General features: G+C 39.4%; 1 protein-coding gene across 12 annotated transcripts in view; it reads left to right on the top strand.

The window, feature by feature from the left end:
• MEGF11 (multiple EGF like domains 11) overlaps positions 1-19,493 on the top strand; it is a 283,040-nt gene that overhangs the window by 96,620 nt on the left and 166,927 nt on the right. For all 12 annotated transcript variants that reach the window (XM_075431918.1, XM_075431915.1, XM_075431925.1 and 9 more), the window contains exon 6: positions 1,468-1,560. In XM_075431918.1, coding sequence (XP_075288033.1) covers positions 1,468-1,560 — 93 coding nt within the window. The remainder of the gene's footprint in view (positions 1-1,467; positions 1,561-19,493) is intronic.

Genomic DNA, 19,493 nt, shown 5'->3' with positions numbered 1-19,493 from the left:
TGTGATTTGAAGTTGGATTTAAATTTATTGTGAATAGCTTAGTGGGTTTGGTCTGCAGTGACCCAGGTACAGAATAGACAGCAAATCAGCTTTGATGCCAGCCTGAGAGCAGATTCAAGATGTGATCCACTCTGGCAGTCGAAACCGAATGTCAAATATAGCTGGATGTTGGTGGAAAATGTTTGGCCTGTGAGGTTAGCTGGGAACAGAAAGGGTGTTTCCTATGCAGGCCCAGTGCAACTTCAAGAAGGTTCGCTGGCTGATATTAAACTATTTCGCTAGTTCAGCCTGGTTTTCAGTATAGCAACACAAAGCTGCTTCCCAAATCAGCTTTGCTGGCCTTATTGTAGACAGGAATGAATTAATCTTTGTCTTGGAATAAATCTTTTGTAGTCCAGCTTCAGCCAGTTCTTGGTTAAGTAAGCACAATACCCACATTTCCTATCTGATATAAAAACACAGGATATACAAACATAAGTTATATATGACATAAATCATATATACGATATATATATAATACATATATTAATATAGTGATCTCATTGCCACTCCATCATATTTGTTAATAACTCGTTAGTCTAGATGGAAATTATAGGTTCCAATTTAACTATCCAGTTTGAATCACTGACACGTAACGTCCTGAGTGGTGAAATGGAAATAAGGTGGTAAGCAGTAAGGTTCAGCCTTTAATGTAGTTGTTCAGTGTTGTCCAGGTTTGTTTGTACGTGATGGGCATGTCAGGATACACTGGAAAGCAAGTCAGACACCAAAGCAGCACAGGAGAAGAAAAGTCTTAAACCCAGGAGCTGTGCGTACTCAGGGAGACGAAAAGGACTGTATGTGTATCGCTAGTCAACTGACCAGCGAGACAGTAAAACCAAGCAGTTTTTCATAGTTTGAATCTTGAAGATATTGAACTTTCCATAATCCAACAATGGGCGAGTAGCATATAGAACACTGTAGTTATGGAAAACTTGATGACCTTGAAAAGACAGGGCTGCACTTATAGCTACTGCAACATGTAGTAAAAATGTTTCTTTTCCTTGAGCTCTTTTTTACAAATTGATTTTGGATCTTAATATACTTTCAAAACTGAGCTCCATTTTATCTTACGAACAGCAGCAACCTGAGTGCAATATATGAAGCTGATATTCTGTAATATAATAATAATAAGTGTCAGTTTGGTAAAAATTTTGTTATGAAGCAAAACTGCTAACCAAAGTAATTTCTGGTGTTAGAGATTTTCATTACAAAGAGCTGAAATGGCAAATGAGTTTATCGCTGTCAGGAGACCTATATTTTATTTTGGTCACTTAGTATTAATTAAATCTTGCAAGGAATTCTTTTTTGTGTGTTTGCTTTGTTTAATATTTTTAAACAAAATATTGCTCTCCAAGGCATAGTTTAGTGTATGTTTACCAACCACTTAATATGTTTACAATGCTGTGTATTGTTTCTCCTTAACAGCGCTCTGCACAGAGGAGTGTGTGCATGGAAGGTGTGTCTCTCCTGACACTTGTCATTGTGAACCAGGATGGGGAGGTACCGATTGCTCTAGTGGTGAGTAAAGATTACAAAAATGTGAGAAAGATATATGCTGCTATTAAAAAAAAAAGCCTTAAATAAAGCAGTGGCCTTAGAACTTGGATGCTTAAGTGGAAAAATGAAGGTTGTCTGTTGGTTATTTTGTGACAATTACCATGCGATAATACTCTTTCCTGTGGTAAAGACTTTCACCTTTTTTGCTTGTTTTTACAAAGTAACGTTAAAAACAGTGGAGGACGCTCTTCATGTTTTCGGTCCTGTTATTAGGATACTAATACAGATACTATAGCTCTATTATGAAATTTTTCTCTCTTAAATCTTTAATATAACACATTCTTCATTAAATATTAAATATTGTGGAGTACTTGGAGTTGTTTGGAAAGCACTTTCTCTAGCCAGAATCCTTGCCTTATTGAAGCCGGTGGGAGTTTTGCCACTGACTCTTCATGCAGCCCAGGTTCTACCTTCTGACTTGAAATCCACACCTTAAATTATCCATGCTGCCGAAGTTGGGGAAATGGTAGGGGTGGGAGTTCTGCACCTTGTGCGAGGAAATTAATTGACACTTGAGGCTTTCAATTCTTCCAGCTGGGGAAGCTGTGTATGTCAGACTCTCTTAATTGGTAATGGTAAGTTTAAGACTATGTGATTAGTTCATGCTGGAATGAAACAGCTAGCGTCCTTACCTGTACAAGCATCAGAGATATTATGTAACACAGGCCAAATATGTTATTGACATAACGGAAATAAGCTTGTTAAATGAAGTCTATTTGTGCATCAGGCAAGTAAATAAGGCTGCATCTGGAAAGATGCTGTGAGTCATTTACTGAATGAATGTTTCATTTTACTTTTACTTCCTCCATTTCTTCCAAATTGATTTGGTTCTTTAAAAAGAGGCATCATTACCAGGCAAAAAGATAACAGAAAAGGGATCTATAAAGGGAGGCATTAAAAGAGAATAGAAGTTAAATGTGACTGGGGACGAACACCTCCAGAGGCTGAAGTCAATGGGGCAGACTCTTCTCTGGTCAAGTTACTGTTATTTTGTCTGCAACTTTGCTGATGTCTCCTCAGTTACAGCAGAAAAGGCAATAGGGAGAGAGCAGGGAGGAAGGACAGAAAGGAAAGTCATGCTTTGGGGTTTGAAGCAACCTTTCTGGGTTATCTGACATGTAGACAAGGGGAAAATTGGGCAGCATAACATACTGAATATCTATCTAAACCAATATTTTAAAAAAGAGAAATAATATCTTAATAAATATTAGTAAATATAGTAAATATATATAGTAAAATGCTGTGTAGAATCTCAGGAACTCATTTTATCCTTTGGTTATTTTTAGTAATAGATACGTTTAACCTAACAGCCAGTGACTATTTATACAGTGCATGTGCACTTAGAGAAGTTAAAAATAATAATAAAAAAAATATTGTGACAACGTGGACATACATATATAGATGTATACATTTATACACACATGCATACACAGGGCAACAAGCACTCCATTCTTTGTAAAAACGAAGAGGAAAGGATAAGATATCAAAGTACAGAATGGTCTCGTAGACTGAAACTGCCCAGTGACTCTTATTAAATTGCACTAATCTTGCAAGTGAAGATAAAAAGAAAAAGAAGGTTTCTCCTATATTGAATATTTAGCTTTTTAACGTAATTAGGAATATTAAAACACTGACAATGATTGAGATAGAAACATTATTCATAACTTTTATTTCCGCACTGGGCAGCAATCCAGTATATTTCATTTATGAGGTTTCAGCAGTGGAAAGAGAAGCGTTAGCCAATTCCTAAATTAAATATGCCCTGTTAACTTTTATAAATGATAGCCCAGGATTAGCTTCAAAATTTTAGCTTTCATTTTATTAATATAATTAGTGTGTTCGCTGGACTCTAGTGCCCATTGTCTTCCATTCCATTTGTTACGCGCTGGGCAACATGTATTCTTGTCCGAAGGTCTGATCTGACAAGCACTGTCCAATGTAATGCTTGTAAGTGTGAATGGCCTCGTAGAAGTTAGCTTTTACTGCAGTGAGAGAGTAGCTCACCTTTATGCTCGACACTAGAAATTTGGATGACTGGCCTCTTTATTGTTAGGCTACTTTAAATTAAAAGGTGTAGAACAGCTATCAGCTGAATACAGTACAATTGTTACTCCGAGTATTTCCAAGCCAGAAGAGAGAAGCTGGGAGCCTTTGCCTAACTAAGGTTAACCGGGGTTTTCAGATACAATGTTGATCCGTGTATGGAGTCATGTCTTACTCTTATCCAGTAATCACGTGGAAAACATTTTTTACTTCTACGGGAACAACGTATATAACCTGTGCCTGCTTTCTTCCTATTACTTCATTGATATTGGGTAGCTACTCTGAAGGTTACATGTTTGCAATGACATATATGGTTTGTTGGATGTTTCCAAATGCCTGGCCCTGTAGGGCTGTGCTCTGGATAAGCTGAAGCTGTTAGCTGTATGTATGCCACCCCACTCCCCGTGGGGCCATGGAACTTTCCCATGCTGTCCTCCATATCAGTGTTTTTGTCAAGTCACAGGCATATTGCTTTTAATGTTGGCTACTTGAAACTATTGTACTGGGAAAGGGATTGCTAGCCAAAACACTTGCTTTAAATTTGGAAAATTTCCCAGGACCTGTAATTGTTTCCTGAATAATTTCTCCTGAAAACAGTCTTGAGAAGTGGAGCCTACCTGACACTGGGAGTCATCTGCTGTCATTTGCTTGGTAAAGATCTAGGGACACTCGCTCTCTTTGAGATGGAATGTCAACACCCTGCAGACTAGACTATTCTAACTTTCAGAAAGTTATATAGAACTTTCATTTGATGTGATGGGTGCAATTCAACTGTAAGCAGAGCTCCAGCACAAGGTCCAAGTGTCACTTCAGAAGTCAGATCCAAATGTTTTTCTTGTTTGGTGCACCACAAAGACTGCCTGTGCCAGGAGATGGTATGGCTTCTGACACTGAGCACCGATCTCCTATGATGAGGCAAGGTTTTGGTGTTAAACGCAGTTTCCCAGTGTTACCATTCTCCACTGGCTAGAATATGCTCAGTTAAATGTTTTGAATAGTTACAGCTGCAGCCTGTAGTCATCCAAGCAATTTAATCATCTTTCTCAGGCATTGTTTCATGCTTGCCTAAAACTCAGTCTGTAAGATAGCGATCACAAAACTTGCTGTTCAGTGCAGCTTCCCAGTTCACGGTACGTGTTAGAGTTCATCCGTTGTCAAGGTTAAAATAACTTCAGATGACTTGCTAAACAATTATAAAAAAAACCCTGTGCCATATTCAGCTCTGCATGCCTCTATACCTGTGTTTTACTACATGCTGTTGTACATCTGTTGATGCCTTCAGGCCTAGCCTTGATTTCGTGCTATAAAGCTGCAATATATTAAGGCTTGATTACCATAACAATAAAAAGAGAAGTAATGAGGTATCAACTAAAGAAGCTCTTGAATAAAATGTTTTCAAGGTTTTAATGATGTTAAAAATTAAAAGGAAAAGTTTTTAAAAAAGCCCCATACCTTTTCCCTTCCCTTTCAACTTGTTTTATTAAAATCATACCCATTTTGTCCATGCAATCTGCACTGTTGTTTTTTTAAATACAAAGGAAAATTGCAAATGCTCTGTGTGAACTTAGCTGCTCACCTGTCCAATTATTTCAAAGCAATTAACTTCAAACAGTATGATATACTGGCTTGAAGTTCTGGTAGGAATATAATTGACTGCTGGGGGTTACCTGGCCTATTCTGGCTCTTGATAATAGCCATCTGTATTTGCGAGCTGTTAGGCCCCAATCCAGCAAAGCACTTAAGTATATCCTTAACTTGACACATGAGTAGGACTTTTCATCTGCTGTGAGGTAAGCAGGTGTTTAAGGATGTTGCTGAGTCAGTTTTGAAGAAACAGCTAAAAAAATCTCAGTGAAATCGAAAGAAGCATCTTATTGAATTCATCAGGTCTAGAAGGAAGAAGGTGGTCTTTCTTTCAAAATTCTAGAACTCATCAGGCAATATTACCCCAGACCATTTTTACTGGCATGAGCATTTTTCATTGCGGGGAAGATCACAGAAATCTTTCTGGTTAGAAGGGGATTCACAAAACAGTGGACAACAGGTAGGAAAAAGAAAATTTGGAGCAAAAGCCCCAAATTAAAAGCAAGAACCTTCCAAAATTGTGTGTGTCAGTTTGAGAAATTTCAAAGTAAAGAAACACAGAGGTTGTAATGAAAAAATAAAGTAGTTTTCAAAATGTTTGCTTTGCTGTTAGTTTCAGGAAAAGATATATTACTTGCCTAAAGTGTAATTAAAGAGATGATGGCGTAAGAATGCCAAACCATCTTTCTTCATGCTGTGCCACCTGGGAGAGAGAGGTTATAATATTGCTCTCTGGCCTAGGCTGATCAGTAACATGCACATATGGATAGCATAGTTTTCTTTTAAAGAATGTTTTGTATAGACTGTCATTAAGAGCAAGAACCTATTTCGTCTTTATCTCTTTGTCAAAAATAGCCAAGGTCGTAAGAACAGGCGAGTAGAACATCACAGCAAGATCACATTTAAGGGTATAGCCCTAGAGCAGCTGGAGTGCTTCAGTTCTGAGACTTGTGATGAATGAGAACTGCAGACACTTTGCTAAATCTGAAGGGGGGTTGCTTGACAATTTATGGAAAGGAACAGTAGAAATCTCAGGAGAAAAATAGAGTATTTTAAAGAGAGTCTGTGGTGGTTTTCAGGCTTGATTTTGGCTTCTGTGTTCTCAAAATGCTTTGAACTATTTCTGAAGAGGAAACAATGTTCAAAGGAAGGATTCCTGGTTTGTGAATACAGGCTCAACTAAAATTCAGCCTGATGTCAGGGACTGATCTGCTGGAATCATTGGTTAGTTTTTTTGTCCTCAGATTTTTAGGATACGGTTGACTGTGAAACCACCAAGGTCCACCAAAGAGGTGCAAAGGTGCAAGCCCTCAGCTGTTCCAAACTATTAGGGGGCCACTATTTAGATTCAGGGCCTGTCCCCGAAGGACATCTGTCCATTTTTCTTGTACAGGAATTTGTCTATGCCATGGGTTTGTATCACAGTGACTGTTGCACTGAAGTGCCAGATGAGGTGACAGAACCGGGTACAATGTTTCTGTTTCCACCAATGCCCATGTATTTCATTTCTCTTTCCAATTTTTTAGTTCAGAGGCAGTTTCTAAAGATTTGTTTAAAGTTGTGAAACTTCATTTTGGATCCAGGCTTAATTAATACTTTATCTGAAAAAGAATTTCATATCCATAGCATGTGGACCTTAAAGTTTTAATACACTTCTCATTTAAGCCAAGATCAAATTACAGCTTAATTTTGATGTGATTTGCAGGCTCAGTGAAAACTACATCATGCAAAGAGATGCAAAGGTATAAAACAAGCTCCAAAGGCTCATACAGGGATCTTTTGGCAGGAATTACAGAGTGGAATTGATCTCTGTCTCTTTCAGTTCTAACAATTTGCTCTTCCTTAAACTTAAAAAATATCCAACTCCTATCAGCCACTGCTGGAGCAGTGTAATCAGGTAAACAGCTTGTGTTTAATTTTTGCCTCTGCTGGATGTTGGGCCCACGCACTTGGGCTCATGTACCCAGGTTGCATGTGTTAAGCAGTCTCTGTAGCAGCATATCTTCATGGGCCCAGCCTACGCAGGACAGCCTGTAACCAGGGAATAAAAATGTAAACACAAGCTGCTGTTCTGTGCAGTTAGTAGCACAGCAGCATGTCCTGTATATATTTTTACACAGCTAATTTGGCTGCATTAAACTGGGCTAATCCATCATTTTTCATTTGGTGGGAATATTTTGTCTCTTGCTGAAGCTGTCAATATCTACTCAATTGTTTGTGGCAGTTTCTCCTCACTCTGTTAGAGATATCATAGTATCCGCCAAGCTTTTGTGAGTTAACTGTTTCGGAGGTGTTGCAAGCTTATAGAAGGGTATGAGAGTCATATTAGCCTTGGCTTTTCCCACAGTAACCAGGGCTTTGCAAAGGGCAGTAGGTGATTCTGGAAAAGGAAAAGGAGATCCAAGATTTATTCGGGAAGAACTTGCTTTCTATACTTCTTCTATGTGATTCATTGATGATGAATAGGTCAGCTGCCAGTTGTCCTAGGTCTTGTACTAAAGTAAGTGAAAAATACAAATTCAGCACCCTGTGTCCTTGTACTTTTCACCTTCACCTTCATCTTCCCTGTCAGAGCGTGGGAAAGGACTTCCTTCCTTAAATCAGCTGGTCAACCTATGTTATTTAAGTTAGATAAAAAGTCGTTTTCTGAACGGGAACTTAAGAGATGAGGGGGGAAAATCAGGTAGATGAGGGACCAAGTTAATGAGTATCATCCAGGCTGGGCAACGGCAGGTACTGTTTTCAATGAACTCAAACCACTGTCAGCTTCACGAGCATGAAGAAAGAGAGGCTCAAGCCTCACGCCAGGTCTCCCGCAGAGCAGAGCACAATACACAGGTCAGTGATCTGAACATACTCCTCCTTAATTCTAGACAGGGATGGTATTTTGATCTACCACATAGGTGAGTACCAGAGGACAGAGATGTGATCAGAAAATAATGGGGCTATATAGTGTAACAGCCTTCCAGATGTCTAATAAAGACTTTTAAGAAGTGTAAAATGTTATCAGAATAAGTCTGCATAACTATGTAGTTATTACAATATTACCACAATTGTCTTCTCTGTTAAAGCCCCCAGTTCTTGCCATGTTTGGCTGCTTTGGTTTAAGAGGTAGGCTCATAATGAATGACATGCTAGAGTGAATATTCATCTAAAATTCGGATGATTTGTTAAAACTGTGCTTCCCATCTGTACCTAGAACAGTAGCTGATGAGGCTGCTGCATGCTACGAGTTTCTCTTCTAAATTGGCCTGAGGTAGCAACACCATTTTGTAGTCTTTCTCGTTCTCTTGATGTAGTCTTTCCATGTACACAGACCTTCTCTCTACATCACTTTAAGAAAGTGACTATGTGGATCCAGACTGGGGCTGCTGGGATTGATGCGGTCAGCTGCAGTGGTCAACAGACATGCTGGTATTGCTCTGGTCCTCGAGTGCTTAGCTGGGAATAAAAGACATACAGAAAGGGGTCTTTCCTAATCTAGATAGATGACACATTGAAAATTCTGTATGTGATATAATTAATAGCGAACGATTGTATAATATAATTTTGATGTATTTGTACGTATACATTGCTTTAAGGCACATAGCTGACAAACGGGAGGTGAGAGGACGGGTTTAAGACCTAATGGCTATCTGGGCATATCGCCTCGTATTTACCTGCTCTCCAGCCCCTGGTGAGCTGTATACAAGCAGTATGGAAATTCTGTGTTGCTTGTAATCAAATTATTAGGCAATTGTATATGCTGGGTATCTCTGGAAAATAAGTCTACTGCCTCTCTGAACCCAACACTGAATTCATGCTGAAGACCAATATGGGAAGCTGTCGGCGAGCCTTGTTAAATAAAACCTTACTTATTGCTTGTCATTAGTGCTGTGTGTCAGGGAAATGAGGCTTCAAAAGGGGGTGTGAAAAGACATTTAGATTTCAGAGAAGAGAACTGGGTGTGAATCTTTGGGAGTAAGCAGGGTTATACATGAAAGTTCTCTACCAAAGCAAGACAATTGTGTTGATGAGGTGTTTGTAACAGAGCACAGAGTGACCTGCCCTCCCAAAGCAGAGCCCTGCTGAGCTTTGAGCACACCTGCCACACCTGGAAGTGAACTTTATCATGTAGCTCTTCTCTCTTCTGGCGGGTGACTTGACAGTTGACTAAAACTTCACAGTTTAAGGATAATTTTCAGTAAATGAAACCATGGAAACCATTAGTACTGAATGGGCCAAGCACATTCCCATGTAGGTTTTGTGTGGTTATGCAAGGGGGAATTTGGCTCATGTACGTCTTTCCTTGGCTGCTGGTGAGAGCAGAGGAGACTTCACAGAAAGGCAGCATGTGTGTGACGAGTTGTTAGTTTTATTGACTGAGGTTTTTCTCACTTTAGTCAGGGCAATAGCTATAAAAGTAAGAACCTACTAAATATCCCTTTTAATGAACTGAATTGCTAATGCTAAATTTCATTGCTGGAGCATCTTACAATAATGTGGCTTTAAATGTGCACTACACAAATGAACAGACTTTAGATCAATTTAAAAGTACCCTTAGTATAATTTTATGGCCTGGTCACTAAAACGCTGTCACTTGAAGAACAGAGCAGAATTCCCTCTCCCAAAATGTAGGCAAAAATCTCAGGCATGGACACACACTCAAAAGTATTCCCGGGGATTTTGCTTGCTAACAAACAGAAAAAAAAGTGTAGTGGTCCTTGGGAAAGCTTCTAAAGCACTTGTCTCTGTGTTTGGTATGGTGAGGTATTCCGAGGAATGCTTGGAGAGGGCAGAGCTCAGCTCGCTGCCCAGCACTAAGGTGTATTTTAACTATATTTTGGCTATTGTACTGAACAGCTTTCCAGAAATGAAGTCCATATCGTTTGCGTCCCCTCCCTTCCTACGCCTGCTCACTGACCCGGTGTTTAACGTAGGCAGTGTCTTTCTTTGCTAAAGGAAAGTGTTAGGTTCTAAAATTTTTCCTCAGACTTCACCCTGATATTATGTGATCCTAGATAAGCCTCCACAAGGTGGGGAGTCCTTATTTCTTTTTGATATCCGTGGGAGTTGAGTATATTCATCATGTGGATTAACTGGGCCCGTATCACAGCTGAAAAAGGACGGCAGACGGCAGTGGTGCTGGTGAGAGCTCAGCCATCAATTAATATCTTTGCTGAAGACAAGTGAGGCTATAACGTGCAGCTGGCCTTGATGTCTTGGGTGGGTTGCATTTAAAATATAGCCTGGAGGCAGCTTTACTAACTTTAGAGACGTGATGATGGGATCTGCAGAAGAGTATGCAGAAGTGATGCAACATGACATTTTAAAATGAGAGAACAATAATACCGATTTATTCCATTGCCTAATGAGTATATGACAGTATATTGAATCATTCTGTTATTTATTTTCTTAAAAGTTATTTCCATGTCAATAGAATATTTGTGTATGAATAAGAGACCTCTTTTAGAGAAAAAAATAGAGAGAAATGTGTAATTCTACAGGTAAAACAGGTAAAAATTTTATTTGGAGTTTCTTTTTACCATAGCCTTACAGTCACGTGCATTTCTAATAGCTTCTCAGTGCCAAGAGGAGGCCATGATGACCTTAAATCAATGTGTGTGTAAAATGGGAAAGTTTCAGGGAGTTTTCTTTGTTGTTTTACCCAGTGTTTGTGCTATTGTAAGGATGATAGCATACTTTTGAAATGAAATATTTTCAGAAGTTTCTCTAAGAAATCCTGTGCTGCTAAATTACACTCATGAAAATCCCTCCTAGACCCCTCACATGATACCCCGATACTTAATTGTAGTCCTTATAAACATGGAAAAAGAGTTTGCCAGAGGAGCAGGTATCTTGTGTCCCCAGTGAAACGAACGTGTGTTGAAACAGCTTGTCTGCCTCAGTGATGTGGTGAGGAATAATGAAATAGCAGAGGGTTTAACAAGTGCGTATCTGACTGTAAATCCAGGGTTTGGCAGAACAGAGTCTTCACACCAGTGCTCGCAGGTGAGCATTTTGCTCTCGCTGCTAATCTAGCTTTGGCAGGGAATGCAGAGGGCCCATAGTTATCTGTAAGAAAAAGCATACGAAATGAGGAAATGTGTTGTGACCAAAGGAAATAAATGAGCAGATGGTGTGCTAGCATCATACCTGACACTCCAGAGGAGATTGCTGTAGCAAAACCACCGATTACAAACATACAGTTATCAACAGAGGCCAAATCCAAGAAGAGCAGGGGGAAGGTGATATGCATGGAAGCATGGAATAAAAAGCAGTGCAAAAGAAAGATTGAGACATGACAGAGAAGGAATCTGGGGGGAACAACGGAAAAACAAGCAAGATGAGATGACAGCCAGAAGCAGCTGGGGGTAGGAAAGGAGCTCAGTGGGCAGATAACTGGACTTGAGACAATAAATAGCTGACTTCAGACGTTTTGCAAAATGAACACTACTCTGCATGTGAGGCACCGAAGATTTTAGACTTGTGAGCAGACAGTTACTGGCCAGTTCTACCAAGTAGAAATTACAGATTTTGTCAAAAAAGGAAAGTGGATTGGAAGGAGGGGGGATAGAATGGTGGTGGGAGATGCCACAGCCAGGACAATGAGGGTGAAAATGACTGAATTGTAGAGAACAAAAGGAATGGCAATGGTAAAGGGAAGGCAAACTCCAGTGTTCCAGGAATTGCTTCAAATGGGCAAAGCCAAGATGTTGAAAGACTGTCTTTTTATCATGCGAACATTTTACTAAAGTGAGAACGAATCTAATGCTCGCAAACCAGTGGTGATAACCTGACAGAAGAAGGATTTAGAGGTGAAGTGCCCTGGTTAAAGTAGCATTTGTCTTTTTTTGGTGCTGGCAAAGATACCTGTTTAAGTGTTTATGAAGGGAAGTAAACATCTATTCTATAGTAGTCTTCGGCATGATAGCTTCAATAAACACTGTTTAATGTTTAAACATGAAGTATTGAAGTGGGATGTTGGAAGTTATAGTACATTCAACTGCCAAAACTGCCTTTGCTTGGCCTGGAAGGGTAGTGCAAGCAAAGAAAGTGCAGTTTTCAATAGCCAGTTTTTATTTTGTTGCTGACAAAAATGTTAGGTGAAGTACCAGAAATTTTGCACATCAAGGAAAATTTCTACAGTCAGAAGTTCACCAATGTTGCTGTAGTCATGAAAATAATTTACACCTTTGGTCTTAACCTAACCCTTCCTTATACCATTTGATCGTCTTGAATGTGTGGTGTGTAACAAGTATATCCTTCAGTCATTTCTTTACAGCTGAAAAAGTCTTGATTCAGTGCAGAGAAACTGCAGGGTTTTATTTATTAAACATGCCTTTGTTAACCCAGCAGAGTATCTGAAAGTTTCAGAGTGAAAACAAGAGTTCAAAAGCCCTGAATCTTGTTCAAGAAGCATGGTGAAGGCCATTTGTCAGGGAAGCTGGGAAGAGACCCAAGTGTCACAGATATGGGTGTCACTCACTTTGTAATGGCAACAACTCATGAAATATGATCAGTGACCTAAAAGAGGAGTAGAATGAGACAGTAAAAATGCGTGTTGTGTTTCTGGGTTGTGGTGTAAAACAAAGAGAGACCTACTGCTACACATAGACTGAAGCTTAAGTAACTATAGGGACTCCACTGGAAAAAGGTGAAAAAGTGAAAGTGTGTGAAAGGTTCCCATCCACAGCTACTTTGTAATAGCAAGTTTTAACCACTTTCATAGCTTTGGTGTGTGTTGTGCGAGAAGGATTTAGGCCCCATTAGAAATAACAGTAAATGCCAGATAGAAAAGATGTGTGTATTATTACTGAGAGTATTTTATATCAGGAAGATCTTTGTGGGCATCAACTAGAAAGAAGACAGATAAAACATTCTTTGATCTTGGAGGGTGGTCATTCAACATAAAAGTCTCTGTGGTTCATCATTTTCTATAGCTTTTCTGCCTATCATAGGGTGCCTATTCATGCAAAGGCCAGAGACTGCTAGGCTATGTAAGACCTGTCCAGAATGCTTAAAAATAGGTGTCAAATACAGGGTAGATTGGGTGAAATTAGCCTGCAAAATTCAGATTTTTAACAGAAACAGTTAAAATGTGAAACAAAGGATATTTGTGGTAATAATAGAGGTAAGGGCTTCTTACTCTTTCTACTGTCTGCTTAAATCTCACCTTTATGAACTCTTTGTACAGAGTCGTAGTGTTCTAATTATGTAGCAGTATTAGTAAATCATGAAAATTGATTGCAGGAGAGTTTTTAGCCAAGGACCAAAGTCTAATACCCTATCTCACTGACTAAGATTGCAGTGATAGTTTTCTAAATAAGTATCAAAGCCTAAAAACACAAACTGCAGAAGGGGGCAGGTTTGCAGGAAGGTATGAGCATTTGCATGGAAGGCCCGTTTTTCCATATGGATTGCAAAGTTTGCTGCTGGGGTAGGAGGTAGGGAGACGTGACTGTAAGCTTGATGAATTCCTGGGAATCCAGAATAACCTTTGCTTCATCTCCTACTTCAGCCTGTCTGTTAGGGCTTCCCAGTTACATAGGTATCTAGTTCAATTGGAATAGCAGTAAGAAAACACATGTATTTCTGCAAATCTTATTTCCATCTTCTGGGATAAATTCAAGCCACTGCGGTTCTGCAGATTCCAGTGTGGGGATACTGGTAGAAGGTCATAACTCCTCCTTCCAGATTTGGTGCGTTATGATACATCCTGGAACGCGAGTCTCATTCCAGAGCCCGATGAGTTTGTTTTCAACCTCAGGTGAGAAACTGCTTTTGTCAGAGCTTATGTAGAAGAGCATTGGGAAGAGGGTCTTGTAATTTAGCCTATGCATCGAATCTGATGGTGGCAGCCCAGTTCTGAGTTTCTTAGGGACCACCACTCTGTGAGATCAGTAAGGCAGTTTCACCACCTTTCATCCTCTGCAGTGGGGATTCAGGCCTCTTCAGAGAGATTCACAGCTTACTGAGATAATTGAAATACATGAAGTTCCGTTTAAGCATTAAAAAACTCTCTTTTATGTAAGGGTTATTAAATTCTGGAATAGGTGGCTCAGAGAGATTGTGGAGTATGTCCTTGGAGATTTTCAAAATTCAGCTGGACACAGTCTTTGGCAACTGGTTCTAGCTTACCCTGCTTTGAGCAGGGGGTTTGGACTAGATGATCTCCAGGGGCCCTTCCCACCTCAACTATTCTACAATTCTGTGATTCGATGAATTATTTTATTCCTGTAACTTTAGTGATCTCTGAATCAAAGCAAGGGCCTTTCTGGATGTGAAAGAAAACAGACTATATAAGCAGCAGATCGGATTCCCATGGAAATCTTCTGCATTTGAGAGTGGAGCTTTATTATGGTGAGCCTATCCAAAGAATTATGTGGTTGTTCTCCTTCTGAGATCCTGAAATGCTATGGAAGTTCTCTTGATGGGACGGATTTTGGGTGCCAGTAGATTCAACAATACTAGAATTCCTTACTCATATTCAAGAATTTAGGCTCTGTTCCCAACTCTGTTTCTGGACTGCTGTGTCAGTTTGGACGTATCCCTTTCCTTCTTTGTATTTCATTTACTGTTTTGTAAAATGGTGAGCTTAACCTCATTTGAGTGGGACAGTAGAGTTTCTAGATGAAAACTGCTACAGAAAACATAGGCGTTCTCATCAAATTAGTAAGATCAAATGTTGTGTGTTCTGTAGTGAACGTATGCATTCTATCTGGCAGAAAGAAATGATGTTAATTAATTACTTTGACATGCAGTCATAATGTTGCAGTCTGTATTATAGATGTCCAGATGTTGGGTTGTTCTTCCAGGATGCAACATGTTTAAATGTATTAGAAGGTGCATTTTTTCTTTGTGTATGACTATGACAAATTGAGGCACAGCCAAGCTGCTAACTTCCTTGAAGGCATCTTTCACGCTTCATCCATTATATGAGTGATAGGTAGTATTAAACCCCTTTTTCTTTGTGAGGAAAAACACATTGTGGATAATGGAAATGAAATCATCAGCACTAATATTTATCCCAACTTTGTTTTGTATCTGCAAGATCAATGTTTTTTTAATTCACTTTCATTCTCTTGCTTCATTTGCTTTGCTGTTGTAAAGGACATATTGCATCTTGGGAGAGCATTGGATCACATTTTAATCACAGTTTTACTAAAACAGAACTACACAAGTGGAATTATTCTGGATTCGTATAAATGACAGCAGAAACTCAGCCATTGTCTGATGTTTAAATTCAACATTCGTAATTTCTGAGCTGTTTCTTTATAGTAGGTACAACTACTCTCATCATAAATTCTTTCTAGTCTGACTACAGCAGGAGATTTAGGTAATCTTCATGTGTGTCTATCATGTCTCCTGCACTGACCAGTTCACCCAAATCTGACAGGTTGGTAGAGAGTTCAAAGTTATCAACTTCCAGCAAGTTTTGTGAAAAACGTAGTCTGGATTGAGCAGGGAGACACACATTTGTTCCTCAGTGAAGGGACAGTTTATAGATCAAACTTGAATGCTGGTTACCCTTCAACATGCACATCCAGGCCAGCCAAGCAGCACACGGTACTCAGAAACAGGAACAGCGTTTTTGTTGTCATTTGCCCCTCACGGGTTGGATGGCACAGGAAGGGTCTGTTAATACTGAGCAGGTGTAGCAAGGGAGAGACCTGGAGAGGAGGAACTACAGACGCTGCAAAGATGTATGAAATTATAGGAAATTCTAGGCATTGGGCTGGTATTGCGATAATGGGAGAGCAGGGAGACAGAACATAGACCTAGCTGTAGAAAAACAGGCTTCATTGTTTAAACAAAAATTTAAGTCTCGATTCTGATTCTCGGGATCTTTGCAAATGCCATTTCATCTACATTAGTGAAATCCCAGTAATGCGACTATGTGGGCAGCGCGTTGCCAAACCAGGAAGTTGCTTCCCTTGGAGTTCTATGGTTTCTTATAATCTTTTTGTTTTTCTAATGGCCATTTGTTTTTTCCTTTTGCTCAGTTAAGATGAAATAAGCAGGCAGAGTCAAGATGTGAACCATCAGGTCAAATTAGAGAGATTGATACTTTTCAAATTTCCATAGTTCCTTTACAGGGGAGACACTGTCAAGAATTTGGATGGATCCAAGTATCTTCTGTGCTTAGCTTTGAATTGGTTCTGGGGCTACTTAGAAGAATTTTAATAAGTATTTTTTAAATGAATATTTAAATGTGCTAAATTTTCTATATGTGCATTAGATGTCTAACTGTTATTCTATCATTGTATCATTTTTGTATTTGTCTTGGTAATTTCTGAGGACAACTCTTAGAATTCAATACTAATTCTTTCATTTTTTTGATTCTCGAAAGAGCATTTTAGTTCTCTCTTTGTTTTCAATAGGAATTAAATTTTTTTCTAGATTATTCTGTGCACTGCTAGATTTCCTGTGGAAATCCTTCAGGCTTTAAAATACCATCTTAAACTGAAATTATTTTAAGTGTTAAAAAAAAAAAAAAGTCCAGTAAAGAAAATATTGTCTTCTCTTGGTATCATTTTATGGAACAGTTCTTCCTCCTCTCTGAAATTTTCAGGAGAAAACTCCTTAATTATTTTGTTATGTTACATTTCTTTCTGGTGATACCAAGTTCATTGAGTCTCTCTTGGTACATAAACCAGCCTAGTATTCCGATAGCACTGTCAGAAGTTTGTCACACTGGATGCTTGTCTTTTTATAAAATGTATGCCATCTTTGCCATCTTAACTCAGGAATAAAACAGTGCTCTGAGTGGAAACAGGACTTCTGGACTAACCAAACTGTGTCTCAAATTTAAATGTTTTTCTGAAGTTGTAGGGTAGAGGGGAAAAAACTCTGATTTTTAACATTCATTACTTTCTGTGAAAAGTCATAACAATCAATTGTTTCTAATTCAGTAACAAGACTTCCTTTTGAGAAGACACTCCTTCCAGTTCTTTTAACCAGATGATTCCTTGACTTAAGATAGAGTGGCTTCACTCCTAATTTGCAATCAAAGGCTGCCACACAGTGCTCTGCTGCAGATAAAAGTCCAAATTCTACCTTTTTTCAAGTCTTTCACATGTGAAAACGTAGGAGTAGCAATATAGCATGTTAAAGTAAAACAGAAATTATGAAGGTTTATGTTAGAGCTGGGAACAGCCTTCACCAAGAGATGTTCTGTCAGGTTGTGCACAATGCTTCTTGTGCTTGTTGCACAACACAGAATTTCCACATTTCTTTACTGAAATCGAATACTTTCTTTAATAAAATAAGTAACGATCAGCACAGGTACATGAGTCATCCTTCTTGTATATGAAATTCTGAGTTTCAAAATGTTCAAGAAAGGCAAGTTAAAATCATAGCAAATTAGGTTTAAAATCCTATTCCATTGAGAATTTCTTCTTATACTGCCAATAAAACGGGATTCAGGAGGGATACATGTTTTGACGTTCTCTATTTGGGAGATGGCACCTTTGTGAAAAAATGGCATTGTCAATGGAAGTCTGCACACTGAACATTGACAGTGATGTCCAGTCCTTCGTGAGGAGAATTAAGAGCTTCCTCTACCACTTAACATTTCATTGAAGATCTCAAAATGGGGCTCAGCTCCAGCTCCTGAATGAGATTTCGGCAGTTAACTGATCTGGTGTGAGCTCTCTGCACAGAAACTGAGTTTTACTTTCCCTGTACACTGCGCATAGGAAACATGTTCATTATCGTCCAGGAACTCCACGACTGATTAGCTTATATTTGCTTCTCTGGCAGTGCCTTCCTCTAGAGCCACGTATTTTCCTGGTTTCAACACAGGAATGGAAATTAAATGTCAAACTAGTCTCTGATATTTCAGAAGAGACAGACTTGAAAAACAGAAACATGACCAGAAGAAATGTTTAAAATTTTATCACGGCCTAGTCCTCAGATATCTAGCAGCTGATTCTATCTGTGCCGTGGTTGCGTGTAATTGCATTTTAAGTAAGGGAACAGACCGGCCTCAGTTGCAGGATTGTTTGTTTTACTGTAATTAAGTAAATTAATCAGTACATTAACTTCCTAATGCAGAGCACAGTTCTGAAATGAATTGCAGATATTCACTGTTTTGATAAGATTTAAAGAACAAAAGCCTCCACAGCAGGTCAGCGTTACAAGGCTACTAGAGGTCTGTAAAGGTGTAAAAGCTTTTAAACGCCAGAAAAAAATGTATAATACAGAGAAAGTTACACTTGGGTGATTTTTTGTTTTCGAGAGAAACAAATAGGTTTGAGTTAGTTATTCTACTTTTATCTAAATATGTGAACATCAGCGCATAACTAGCCTTGGCCTAACCTATAGTTAATGAAATTACACTTCAAAACCGTGAGGCAAAGGGCTTCCTCCCTGTCCTTTCTCTGCTTGCAGTGTTCCCACTGACATGGCCCATCCCATCCCAGAAATTGATCTTCCATGTGGTCAGGATTGTTTCATGCACTGCGTGAAGGACAAGTTGTGTCGCACCTGGGTGATGGCGCTGCCAGACCTCTCAAGGCCCGAAGTCTCTCTTACAGGAGTACTTTACATGCAGCCCCTTCTTGTTAACAAAAGGACATCTGACAGTTAATGGTAAATATAGAACAGCACGATAAATGAGGCTTTCTGGTTTCTCCTGACTCATCCACCCTTTTATGTCAGGCTTTCAACACAGCGATTCTCTGGACACATTAAACATGAATCAGTTCCTTTGTTTCAGTAGTTGAGTGCAGTTCTGTATCTCATCAAAGAAACTAACTCACAGTGAACAATGTCACATTACTAAAACTTTTTTGTCTCTCAAATAAATACAGGCCATAAAGCAGGCTAAGTTTTTTCCTGTGTAACTTAATGGGAAGGGAACTGGGATTTATGTTTAGGTACGACTGGCATCACCAGTTCCTAAAATAGACTGGTCGTGAGATGCTGCTACCACAGCAGGCTGAAATCAAGAGGTGATCCTTTGTGCTGGACCCAGGCTCTGACTGCCTTTGGTCCCCATGGTTCCTTCTCTCTGTCTCTTACCATCTCCCCTCCATCTCATTTTTTCCTTGCTTTCTGCTTTTATCCATTATTTTTCTTTACTTCCCTCCCTTATTGCCCTTAATACCACCTAACTCCTGGGTGGGGGGAGAGTCAGATCCCTTTGCTCCCACCACCAGTCTGCCTTACAGGCAGTCAGAAGCCGCAGGCTTTTTTGTTTAGAGGCCTCCGGAGCTCGCAGCTCTGCGTGGTGAGCTGCCTTCCTGATTGCGTTGTCCACCGGGCAGGGGGCAAAGTGGGTT

The sequence above is a fragment of the Opisthocomus hoazin genome, chromosome 10, assembly GCF_030867145.1.
Source record: "Opisthocomus hoazin isolate bOpiHoa1 chromosome 10, bOpiHoa1.hap1, whole genome shotgun sequence".
In the NCBI taxonomy this organism is placed as follows: Eukaryota; Metazoa; Chordata; class Aves; order Opisthocomiformes; family Opisthocomidae; genus Opisthocomus; species Opisthocomus hoazin.
Note: the sequence above shows the minus strand (reverse complement) of the source record. Positions and strands in the feature narration are given on the sequence as shown.